The sequence below is a fragment of the Strongylocentrotus purpuratus genome, unplaced genomic scaffold (genome assembly GCF_000002235.5).
Source record: "Strongylocentrotus purpuratus isolate Spur 01 unplaced genomic scaffold, Spur_5.0 spur5_scaffold_1, whole genome shotgun sequence".
NCBI lineage: Eukaryota > Metazoa > Echinodermata > Echinoidea > Camarodonta > Strongylocentrotidae > Strongylocentrotus > Strongylocentrotus purpuratus.
Window position 1 is genome coordinate 8,536,660 of NW_022145594.1, and position 13,798 is coordinate 8,550,457.

The following is a 13,798-nucleotide window of genomic DNA, read 5'->3' on the forward strand; positions in this document are numbered from 1 at the left end:
TAATGTAGTATAGTATATAGGCTATCAGAATAGGCATTCGTGTTTGTTTTTTTAAATACATTTTGATTAGATGTCTATGTATTAAACATCTCCATTAATTTGAATTTTTCCAACAGGAGAGAAAGAGAAAGACAAAGAGAAAGACAAAGAGAAAGACAAGGAGAAAGACAAGGAGAAAGACAAGGAGAAAGACAAGGAGAAAGACAAAGAGAAGGACAAAGAGAAAGACAAGAGAAAGACAAGGAGAAAGACAAGGAGAAAGACAAGGAGAAAGACAAGGAGAAAGACAAGGAGAAAGACAGAGAAGGACAAAGAAAAACTATCTAGAGGTAAATATGAATATTCTCATAAGACATATATAGGCCCTAGCTAATTTGCATATTATGCAAATTTAACTAATTTCCACTATACATTTCCATAAACTTTTCGAAATTCGGTGAGTGGAATACATTCTGTTTGCAATTTGTTTTGGCTAAATTACTACATGGATTTTGCCTCAACTAGAATTCCTCGAGTCCTTGATATCTGCGGGACTCTCCAGCAGATTATCAGAGAGGTTTTTTCTGTTCTTTCCTTCAATCATTATGGGGGAAGGTTCGGAGGGCGGGGGGAGGGGGGGTACCTATATCCGTCAATTTGCTGGAACCCGAAGTTTTCCCCTAAAGTTTGTTTTCTAGAACTGTTAGAAAATCATTATTGGTCTTCTAGAAAGGAATAGTACCAGTCTATATTTGCTTTATTTCTTCCTCTTTCTCCCTCCAATATCGTATCGCTCATTTATAATACCCCTGATATTTTCATCTCTCTCTCTCTCTCTCTCTCTCTTTCTCTCTCTCTCCATTCATAAAAAGAATCTGAACAATAATAACTGATGTTACCCTTTCAAGTTGTGTAACTATGTTCTCTATGCAAATGGGCCTATTCTTGTGAATCATCTTACAGGGGCATGCATGCACCGTGATATTAAAGATAAAGACTAGTTCTGGTCAAGCGATTGCATTGTGAAAGACACGTTGTAGAATCGATCAGAAAAAGTAACAACCACTTTTCACAGAAAGATGTATATGGAACTACGCTATATCTATCCAGTCTGGATAGATATAATAATTTACACCCAATATATCAATTAGTAGGCCGTTTCTCGGCAAAATTGTATCATCACGTATTAGTCAAAACATATTCTTTCACATGATTGGTAATAAGAGCTTCCATTTCATTTTTGAGAGGGGGGGGGGGGGCGGCGTTTCCGAAACTGGTCTTTACCTTTAAAGTTAGGCAAAAGGGATTAAGGCATAACAGGGTTTTTTTTTAGCAAAATCGGATTAAAAATGAACAAATTATGAAGGTTTGGAATGGCAAATTGCCAACTTTGTGATGTAGCTTACAATATCTCTCTAATTTGCTTAAGACAATTTTCATTTTCTTAGTTATTAATTAATTTACTCGTTTTCATACAGTATGTCAAAACTCTTAGTAATGTGTGATTTAAAGCTTCCATTAGAAGATAATTTGTTTTTCCTTAAGAGCAAATAGGGTGGACCTCGCAATATACATGAGAAAATTGCCGACTTGTCTTTGATCAACGCAACTTCAAAAGATCTGTTTTAAATATAAATATTAATCGGATCATGCTCAGACACAGGCGCGGATCCAGGATTTCTTAGGGGGGGGGGCCCAAATTTGAAATTATGCGAGCCAAATATTGGTACGTAACGATGACCAACAGTGACGTAATGCGGAGGGGGGGGGTCGGTCGGTGCAGAGAGGGGCGAGTTTTCCCCCACCCTCCTCCACGAAACGCGGAAGCTTTGACGTTTCATTAAATATTAGAGAAAGAAGACGATTCGTTGTAGAGTTCTCGACTCTTAATCCTTGTCGTAATTCAGCCCCCCCCCCCCCCCCCCCCCCCCCCCCTCCTGCGCGAAGCGCGGAAGCTTTTACGTTTTATTAAATTATTAGTGAAAGAAGACGATTCACTGTAGAGTTCTCGACTCTTAATTCTTGTCTAAATTCAGCCCCCCTCCCCCTCCTGCGCAAAGCGCGGAAGCTTTGACGCTTCATTAAACTATTAAAGAAAGAAGACGATTCGTTGTACCGTTCTCGACTCTTAATCCGCGTCTGAATTTAGTTTTTCCCCCTCCCGCGCAAAGCGCGGAAAATTTTACGTTTTATTAAATTATTAGAGAAAGAAGACGATTCGTTGTAGAGTTCTCGACTCTTAATCCTCGTCTGAATTCAGGTTCCCCCCCTCGCGAGCGAAGCGCGGAAGCTTTTACGTTTCATTAAATCATTAGAGAAAGAACGACTCGTTGTACCGTTCTCGACTCTTAATCCTCGTCTAAATTCAGTCCCCCCCTCCCCCTCCTGCGCGAAACGCGGAAGCTTTGAAGTTTCATTAAAACTATTAAGAAATAATACGATTCGTTGTAGAGTTCTCGACTCTTAATCCTCATCTGAATTCAGGTCCCCCCCCCCAAGCTTTTAAGTTTTATAAGATTATGAGAGAAAGAAGACGATTCGTTGTACCGTTCTCGATTCTTAATCCTTGTCTAAATCCAGTTTTCCCCCCCCTCCCCCTCCTGCGCGAAGCGCGGAAGCTTTGACGTTTCATTAAACTATTAAAGAAAGAATACGATTCGTTGTAGAGTTCTCGACTCTTAATCTTCTTCAGAATTCAGGTTCCCCCCCCCCTCCCACGCGAAGCGCGGAAGCTTTTCATTTAATCATTAGAGAAAGAAGACGATTCGTTGTACCGTTCTCGACTCTTAATCCTCGTCTGAATTCAGGTCCCCCCCCCCCCACCCGCGCGAAGCGCGGAAGCTTTTAAGATTCATAAGATTATGAGAGAAAGAAGACGATACGTTGTACCGTTCTCTATACTCTTAATCTTGTCTGAATTTCAAAGATTTTCTTTGTCTGCTCCTTTTACTTTCTTCTACGTCCTCTTCCGATTTGGGGGGACCGCCCCCCCCCTGGCTGGCTACGCGCCTGCGGTCAGATAAACACATTTTGATAACTTGTCCGGCTCCGGAAGCTCAGGGGTTTTAGGGTTTAATTAAAGGGATCGTTTAACAATGTTAAATCTGAGATAAACGGCCCTACGTGTTATCAGTGTCTGTGATATGATGTAATATTGAAGCCCTAAAAAACTTGCGCTTCAAAATGATCAAGAAGTGCCTCAAAAAAGTAAAAATCTTTGAGTGACCGGTTTTACCATACTCGTTTTTCCCCAATAGACTGTAGTGTTATGAAAACCGTCAGGCGAACGGTTTTCAAAATTTGTAATTCCAGTCATAAATATCTTGATAATCAGACAGGCGATCGGCTTGTAAAAGTCACGGGGTTCCTGACTGACCTAAAGGTTTATAATTATCATTGCATCATGAGCTAAATCCAGAATATGTTTTCAGAATCTGAGACAAAGTTACCGGATCCCTTTAAGGTCAGATGATCTTTTTTTTTAATACCTATTATTTTGTGACACTGGCAGGTCACTATTTGGCGTGGGGTCCAGGGGGCGGATCCCCCCAAAAGCGGGGTTTTAGGCATTAAATTACCGTCAGATGAGCATCTAAGGGCCCGCCGTAGCGTCCTAGGTGGAATCCAGGGGGTAGAGCCCCGGAAGCTTAAGGGTTTTAGGCATTTAATCACGGTCAGATGAGCATATTTTGATGACTCATTTTTTAACACTGGCAGTTAACTATTCGTTCTTTCTTGCGCTCATTCTATTTTTTTTCTTCTCTTAATATACTTTTTCAAATAAAGTGGGGGGGGGGGGGGGGGGAGGGAGCTCGAGGCTCCCGATCCCTGCCGTACCTCGGGCCCTGACATGTAGGAATCTCAAAATCATATTTCGTGCCTGGCTGTAAATTTAGGAATTTGTCATTTTCCAACAAACACATATACAAACGTATTTACTAAAAAGTGAGGACAAATCTCGGAAATTATGTCATTTATGACATTGTAACCATCCGTTGTGAACCACGTTTGAATTTGATTTCCCCAAAGCCCCCCCCCCCCCCCCCCATTAGTATGCCAGTATCTCCTCTTTTCCTTTTTTCTTTCCCTTTCCTTCCTTCTCTCTTATTTTTTTGATTGGAGGGGGGGCGGGTCAACAGCCTGGGAGGAAAGGCCCTTTCGGTCCCCCCGATCTCCTTCTTCCTCCTTTTCTTTTATTCTTCTTCTTCTTCTTCTTTCTTTCCCTTTCTCTCCTCTTTCCCTTTCCCTTCTTTTCCCTTTCTTCTCTCTCTTTTTTTTTTTTTTTTTTTTGCGGGGGGGAGGGGGGGGGGGCCAAGGCCCACGCTCGGGCCCCCCCCCTGGATCCGCGCCTGCTCAGACTTACACTGGTTATCTCATTTGTTATACTTCTATCAAATCCAAATAAATATCTGAGTGGACTTCGTATTGATCATAAAGATGAAGATGTATGGGTAGGGGTGTAGGCATACATATATTTGTTTTCATGCTGGTTATAGGATAGGCACCTTGAGAGAAACACTCTCGAATCATCTTTCACCAGTGGCGTACGCAGGAATTTTTCAAGGGGGGGGGGTTAAATCGGACCCCAAAAATCGCAACGACTCAGCCAGCCGCTGAATAAGCGTGGGGGGGGGGGGGGGGGGGGGGGGGGTTTCCAAAAAAAATACATACAAAAATACACATAAAAAACTCAAGTTGGGGGGGTTTAACCCCCCCCCCCCCCCCTGCGTATGCACCTGTCTTTTCACCTTTACCATTTCTCAAAGTTGTATTATTGTGTTTTCTTGACAACTATCTAACACCCTATCGTCAATGAGAACAAGGAATTACGGTGAACCCATGTTTGTTATGCTTAAAGTAAGACCAGTTTAGGAAACGCCCCCCCCCCCTCAACAAAATGAAATGGAAGCTCTTTTTACAATCATGTGAAATGATATGTTTCGACTAATACGTGATGATACACAATGTTATATATATTAAACCCGGAATGGCATATCTACCTCCCTCCATATGCCACTATGAGGAATAATGAGTAAGGATGACTAAGCAATCTTTTATTCATGTCATCCATTTATATTTTCCGTAGTGGATCTCTTATATCTTATTATTTTAACTCTGTATTCCAATTTACATTAAATTGTACTTTCCATGTACATTGCCAGCACCTTGAACATTTTGGGGAATGGATACAAGAATGGGCTATCTAAATACTTATTATAGTATATTATCATTCAGTCTAATTCGCTATATAATACTTATTATTATTATCTTTATCATTCAGTCTAATTCGCTATATAAATATTTATTATCCTTATCATTCAGTCTAAATCGCTATATAAATACTTATTAGTATTATCATTATCATTCAGAGTCTAATTCGCTATATAAATACTTATTAGTATTATCATTATCATTCAGTCTAATTCGTATTGATTTATTATCGATGATTCATCTCTTGCAGAGTCATGGCTGATCTTGGAGGACCGCGGGGCCCGTGTGGCTCATCGCTGCACCATGCCACACGGGCCGGGAGGCGCTGTAAGCGCACGACGCGACACGGGAGCCGGGTGTGCTGGCAGCACCGGGCAATGATGGGGGCGGAAGAGTGAGTACATTTACTATTTTTATGCCTCCGTTACGAAGTAGCCACGGGAGGCATTATGTTTTCGGGTTGTCCGTCCGTCCATACGTACTACGTACGTCCCGTTCTTGTGATCGCGTTATCTGAAGAACCGATAGATGGATTCCTGCCAAACTTTGGTCATGTATGTATCTTGCAAAGCCGATGAACTGATTAGATTTTGGGGTCACGAGGTCAAAGGTCAAAGGTCACAGGGCTCATTATGTATGCATAAACAGCTTGTGATCGCGTTATCTCAAGAACCGATTGAATGGATTGCTGCCAAACTAGGTCATGTATGTTACTTGCAAGAGCCGATGAAACTGATTAGATTTAGTGGTCATGAGGTTAAAGGTCAAAGGTCACAGGGCTCATTAGGTATGCATAAAACAGCTTGTGATCGCGTTATCTCAAGAACCGATTGATGGATTGCTGCCAAACTTAGGTCATGTATGTTACTTGCAGAGCCGATGAACTGATTAGATTTAGTGGTCATGAGGTCAAAGGTCAAAGGCCACAGCACACATATTGTATGCAAAAACAGCTGTGATCACGTTTATCTCAAGAACCGATTGATGGATTCCTGCCAAAATTAGGTCATGTATGTTACTTGCAGAGCCAATGAACTGAGTAGATTTTGGTTCATAAGGTCAAGATCATGGGCTCATTATGTATGCAAAAATAGCTTGTGAACGCATTCTCATTAGAACTGACAGATGGATTACTATTTAACTCGGGACATCTTGCAGAGCCAATGACCTGAGAGATTTAGGGTCATGAGGTCAAAGATCAAAGGGTGATATATTGTATATGAGAAATTGCTTGTAATCACGATATTCTGAGAACCTGTCAATGGATTACAATTGAACTTGAATTCGAAAAATTTCTTCTGTTTGGTTTGTAAAATTGCTGCTCTATGAGGAGGCATCATTTTTCGACTGCTGCGCAGCTAGAATTCCATCTAGTTTGAAATGTTAATTTATCAGAAGCCACTCAATTTTCCTGAGGTTCTGACGAATTCTTTTTCGCTTTCAGAGTTATGAACCCTAAATATGACCATTTGGAATCATGAATCTCTTTGAAGTAACGAATCTATTTCATTTTTTGGAATTATAAAGCCTATGTAATTTGAATTATGAATCTTATTTTGAAAATGTGTGCCCTACTGGATTTTTTCGGAAATGTATTGTAACAACATTAAGAATTATGAACTTTCGGAAAAACGTCATTTTATCGAGGTATCATGATTTAGTGAAGAGGAATGATTTCACTGGGACTATCACATGGTTCGGGATTCGAGTCCCGCCGCATCACTACAGTCCCCTTAAAAAGACATTTATCTATATTTGCCGCTGTCTATCCAGGTGTACCCTGGTAGGATGTTATTCCTTTAACTCTTAAGCTGCCCTATGCAATTCACCCAGTGCCACAGTGCTAATCCCTATTGTGCCCGCTACTAATCTCCTGTGTGCTAAGTTAATTTAGGGTTGGTTCAAGTGCGTGTATAGTTTAAATTGTTACTATGTTTTGATCCACTATAACATCTCATCTGTATATTGTATAAAAAAGATTGTACGTTAAAGTTGTAGGAAATTTAACCCTCTTTCTGTTGATACCAATATCATTTCATGAATCTGTAATTTTGGTAAAGTAATAAGCACTTAAGTGAGTTGTCAAACCAATCCGTTGTCTCATTTTCCCGCACACAATCTGAGGGGCCATGATCAAAATGACAAATTTGATGATAAAATATCGCATTTTTCTCAGAAAAATCCAATGTAACGGTATACGTGAAGCACGCAAAATCAAAAAAAAATAAACCCCCTCCACAAATACAGTAAGCATTCATGCGTGCACGCAATGCGCATCGCACAATAGGCATAAACAATAGCTTGTGTACTTATGCACGAAAATGTGTCCGTGGCACGCGAGCGGATGAGAGTTTATGTGTCCATGGCAAGTCAACAGAAACCCGATTATGTGTGCGTGGCACGCCAGCGCATGCACAGAACAGTGTTCTTGGCACGATAAGAGTTAAAGCCCCACTGTCCTACCTGTAGCTACTTGCTCCCTCTATATAGAAAACTTCCCCAATCGGTGCCTGTTGGTCCCCCATGATCTTTTTCTTATGTTGAGAGCTGAGTTGATGAGATAGCCACCTGTCATTGACCTCGCTGTGTGGTCTTATCCCTTCTTGTCCAGTAGTATTGATGGACTTTCATGATTTGAGCACCGTTTGGTCATTTAAGCAGAAAAGGGGAGGACTTTGGATGAAAAAGTGAAATGATTTCAACAATTTTCCATCTGGGATTTGCACTTCAGCGAGGATGTGGGTCATCCTGAAGAACTATAGTAAGCCATGTTTAAAGGAAAACTCACCTTTGATAATAAGTGTAGGTATTCTGACAAATTAGATGTCACCATGCCCTTTGATGTACAATTTTCCTTACGAAAATGTACAAAAGAGAAATTTATATATATCCTTACTATAATTTGGCTAATCTTGTGTGTATGTGTCCTTCCGTTTGTTTGACGGCGCTTTTCTCTGTGGTCTTCCACTCAATCGAGTCGGAATTCCGCCCATTCCCAGTTTTAAAACCTCCAGATTGCCATGAAGAGGTTTATTTCAACCAATTTTGTCTATTTGGGGGTTCTAATTTAAAATACGTAAGTTTCTATTCGCTGATCCAACAGGGAATAGGAATGCTTTGTAGGCACATTGTGCAATGAGGATCAGCGCACACGCGGGAATTCGATTCCCCCCTTCCCCCCCCCCCCTCTGATAATAGGTACCCTTTTCCGCAAAAATGACCCTTAAAATTGGGTACATGTTTGATGGCTTCCGAGCAGAACAGCCCGTCGGAACGGCAAATCTGCCCAAATGCCCCCCCCCCCCAGCAATCCCTTTGATAAAAAGCTTAATTTTAATTGTTCATTTATCCCTTTGATCATTACCGGATCAGTTATTTGATGAAAGGTCAGTTTGTTACGGGTAAAATCTGCTAGTATATAATAAATGGAGATATTCTTGGCATGACATGGGCGTAGCCATTTTCTTGAACATGTGACGTACCGGTTGAAATTGTACATGAACATGTATCATGCACCAAGCTTAGTTGGAAAGACTTTTAAAATTGATAGCAAAGTCTTACTTTTCAATGAGGAAAAATCATAGCCGTGAAGATCAAAATTATATTAGGTGAAAAATATATAACAGGAGAACAATTGTTACTAAATCATTTTTAAAACCTTATATAGCAGTTGACAAATCTATTTCATTTATGAGAAAACCGTCAACCCAAAAGAGCACCAACTTATTTATGTAATTTGCGTTCTGGTAATTGTAGTACAAAGGATAATAGCAGGTGAATGAAATGCTTCATCACCACTTACACCTAGGAAGGAAGATTCTATAAATTTGAATACATTTACTTGATAAACACTTCACATCTAGTATACGTCAAGTTATCAAGAAAATGGCGATGCACACGCATATTATGGCGATTAGGCAAGTACCAATACGTGGGGAACGGGGGTTCTATACTCCTCACAATATCAATAATAGTGCCTACGACTAGTATGAATACTGATAATAGCAACATACTAATGGTTCTAAGAATTGTATAGTAAAACACATGTTATAAAGCCCGTCTGCACTAGTTTGGCCAGTGGGGATTACACCTCCCTGCAAGGTCACTGACAGGTGGTTATCTCGTCAAAATCAGCTCTCAATTAACATAAGAAAAAGGGATCATGGAGGACCAACATGCACCGATTAGGCATTGTTTGCTATATAGAGGGCGCAAGTAGCATAAGTAGTGCAGTGAAGCTTTATGGAACTACTCTGATAGGTGCTTTGAAAAAGGTACCAAATTACTGCACTAGGATGTAGAGTGGCAAATGTTGATTAGTGTCGACCTTGCCAAATGATGTTTGTGCTGTGGCAGGGATCAAACCTTTGTGATCCATAGTCCAGAGACTAACTACACCACAACACCTCTACAACCACTTTGAAGTAATTGATTCGTGCACGTCATATGTATTCGCTACACTTGCCAGTATGTTTTCTGGCTTGTAACCTTGTTGCCCCCCCCCCCCCCCCCCCCCCCCCCCCCCCCCCCCCCGTTTCACAAAATTCTGGATCTGAAATTATAATTCCCCCTAAAATCTTTACACCCCATTACTCCTAAGTACAAAACAAATCATTAATAAATGTCATACTACTATTCATATTATATTATAACCATCTCATTGGTAAGCACATTTAGACAGGAAAAAAAGGATAATTTTGTGTTAAAAAAGCACTGTAAAGTACAATTATTAAGAAGATATCTAATTAGTTTATAAACTATAGAAAACAACCTTCATCTTTTCAAAACTGGTTTCTAGTAGTTGCACTTCACATCTGAATGTTCAAGATGTTTTTAAATATGATGTTTTTAGTGTTATTCGTGACTTAATCATTAAAGGTGGACTGGTTGAATTGGGGTCTTTGTTGCACACATTTAGATGTAAGTTTTAATATGACAAATTGTCAAGAAACATAAATCGGGAAAATCATTCTTTAACAATAACAAATTACAAAACTTTCTTACGTTCTTACTTTCATCTTGCGCCACAAGGACATTTGGGGTTGTGCATCATAAATACTCTTTAATAGTTGCCATAGTCATTATTCATCCTTTTTCAATGCTTCTTGACTTATATCTTCTTCTTCAAACCAGATTGGAGCAGCTGCAGCACCCCCATCGCTGCCAAGCCCACATCCGCAACGGGCTTGGGCGACAGTGCTCCCGTGTCGCCAAAAAGAGATACGTTATCCCTTATTGCCGCCAGCATTGTAAGTACAGGGCAAAGTCCCGTCAGACACAGCACAGATAACTGGATTAAAAGGACAATTACAGCAAAATAAAGTGGAACCTGTATATGGCGACCACTCAAGGCGGGTAGCCTTTATGTACAGGTTCCTTGAGTACACATTCCGATGACAAACGCTAGTCAAGGAAGCGGAAATGTGGTTATTATAAATGGGTGGTCTTTTTATACATATGGTTGCCAAATCAGCTTTTGCTTCATAAACAGCTTACTTATTAACAAATATGAATTTTGTATGTGTGCTGCAAGAAAATGTATATACACTATGAATTACACAACACTTATTTTGCCAATTAATTTCTTTAAGGTTTTGTTTTCTTTTTTGAGGCAGCTTACCCCAATCTATGTGAATGAAACATAACACGATTAATTGCACTTTAGAATCATGTCAACTTTATAATAGTGTAAACCCAAATATTTACCTTTCAGAGGAAATTGTTAGTAGTATCATTGTACACATTCAAGAAGAGAATATTTGCTTCGTAGCGTTGTACCCCTGTTAATATCTTTGCTATTATCAATATGTTTTTCTCCTGTTATATAACACAAATCTCTGAGACGGATTTCAATGTATGTATTTACGATTAAAGACTTCATGCAATTATTAACAAATAATAAATCTTGATATCAGTGCAAATGTAGTGGTGTTTTTTAGTTAATTGTGAGAACAAAACTTTTTTTCTGTAGTTCAGACACATCCTAATGAAAACAGATATTAATAGAATCTGCCCCTCAATAGACGCTTGAGATAGGGTCGGCTAGTTAATACCGGTATCTGGGAGAGGGGGTGGGGGGGGGGGGGGTTCTGGTATTTTCCTTGACTCCCCGTGGCTGCATTCATATCATCTGTATTGCATTGTTTTGTGTACATGGTTCCAGCATATTTCTGCTACCGTTTCTCCTTTTCCCGTAAATTGTTTGTGTCACACCTTGTCCTTTCTCTTTTTATTTCACACTGCAATCATTCCTATAATCTTCTGTAAATATTACAATTGTGATTGATTTTGTTTGAATAAAAACATGAATAAAAAACGACCATTTACAGAAAACTATCATGCATCATAACCTTTTCATAAATTATCATGAGTGTCTGAAAAAAGGCACGTGGCTGTATTGCTCCCCCAAGCAGTAGAAAACGTGCACAATTGTATTAAAGTGGGAAAGTCTGAATCCGATGACAAGGGTAATTATATTTCTACCTGGTATTTCTTTAAATTGGTTACATACTTGGATACATCAAGCACTATATAGATCCATCATATTGGTATCATTATTACTTATTACAAAGACGTAGTGTCTACATGTACCCAAACAAAAAATACATGTTCGATGGGCTTAACATTCGTTCTCATGTTGGATGGCTTAACATTCGTTCTCATGTTTTTTTCATTCGCAGATTACATCCATAGAAATATAGACGCCTGGTCATCGGACGACGACCTGTAGACCTGATGACCTGTGACGCTATCTTTTATGTAAGATCATGGCAAGTAGTTCACTATGACAACTGAACAGGTTATTTTATTATACATTTCAGCAGAGGCTGCGGGGGGTGTCATCCTTTGAATATGATGTTACTTAGTCCTTTTACATTTCAGCAAAGGATTTTTTTCTCTCCTTTGAATAGAACTTAAAAGTTTAACAACATCTTGCATTTTTCCTGCATACTGATATCATAATGATGAATTTATTATGTACGAGCCCACATACATACATACATACATATTGCTATTTATATAGCGCCTTTATATAAACATGCTCAAATTATATTTACATAAGCAACTCAAAAAAGTTGTGCACCACATGAACTAAGCCTGGTTCTAATTCACACAGTACACAACCCCGTTCACATTCACGCAAATAAAACACAATAATTATTCTTATTTTGCTCTCCAAGTGCGTACACTGTAAATTTGGTATGTAAAGCTGTGTAAAGCAACTCAAAAAAAGTTGTGCACCACATGAACCAAGCCTGGTTCACACAGGACCCAACCTCGTTCACATCCCACATAACTCCACACAACTCCACACAAGCATACATGCCAACTGTTCAGATTAAAGAGGAACATTCCTCTTTTTGGGAGAAGATAATTATCATTTTAATGCAGGTGTTCCTCTTCCTGTACAAATTTGTCTGTAGTATTGAATAGGAGAGTTAGGATTGTTCCTCTTTTTTTTGAAAATAGCATAATTTGTACAGATTTCTGATTTTCAAATGTTGGCATGTATGCACAAGTTCCACACAACTCCACACAACTCCACACAACTCCACACAAGTTCCACACAATTCCACACAACTCCACTGACAACTCCACACAACTCCACACAACTCCACACAACTCCACACAACTCCACACAACTCCACACAACTCCACACAACTCCACACAACTCCACACAACTCCACTGACAACTCCACTGACAACTCCACTGACAACTCCACACAACTCCACACAACTCCACACAACTCCACACAACTCCACACAACTCCACACAACTCCACACAACGCCTTGTCAAAAAACAATTACATAGAACACAAGGACCCTAAATACTATTTGCAAAGCCGATATTTGCCCTTCGGTTAAATTGTGAGTATATACGTACATCCACTTATCATAGCCCTTTCATTTCTGCAGACTGAGGCCATTTTTTGTTTTTGTTGCTTTATTTCTTTTGCTTGTTGGCAGGTAAAGTGTTAACTGGTATCAGCACGCTCGGACTCGATTTGATTCATTTCTGCTAATGTTGGAGATGATCACATTTATCATCCCTCATGGTATGCAGTCTATATGGTACTTTTTAAGTGCTCCCAGTCTTCACTCAACATCTTCCCTGTTCGCGATACTGTTTAGCTACTCTGGAGCATTGTCTCCCAAGTCCATCCTGCAGCTGCAGCTGCTCCAATCTTTTTTTGAAGAAGACGATATAGGTCAAGGAGCACTCTTCCCTGTTCGGGATACTGTTTAGCTACTCTTGTCCTTTTAATCCAGTTATCTGTGCTGTGTCTGACGGGACTTTGTCCTGTACTTACAATGCTGGTGGCAATACGGGATGATATATCGCTTCTTTGCGACACTGGAGCACTGTCGCCCCAGCCCATTCCTTATGTGTGCCTGACAGCGATGGGGATGCTGGAGCTGCTCCAATCTTTTTTTGAAGAAGACGATATAAGTCAAGGAGCACTCCACATCTTCCCTGTTCGCGATACTGTTTAGCTACTCTTGTCCTTTTAATCCAGTTATCTGTGCTGTGTCTGATGGGACTTTGTCCTGTACTTACAATGCTGGTGGCAATACGGGATGATATAACGTTTTTTGGCGACACT

General features: G+C 40.0%; 1 protein-coding gene across 1 annotated transcript; it reads left to right on the forward strand.

The window, feature by feature from the left end:
• Positions 1-275: 275 nt before the first annotated feature.
• On the forward strand, positions 276-12,550 carry LOC115920890. Its single transcript, XM_030977609.1, has 4 exons — positions 276-329; positions 5,441-5,584; positions 10,324-10,439; positions 11,871-12,550. The coding sequence occupies exons 2-4, from the start codon at positions 5,445-5,447 to the stop codon at positions 11,918-11,920; spliced, it is 306 nt and encodes a 101-aa protein (XP_030833469.1). The 5' UTR covers positions 276-329; positions 5,441-5,444; the 3' UTR covers positions 11,921-12,550.
• The last annotated feature ends 1,248 nt before the right edge of the window (positions 12,551-13,798 follow it).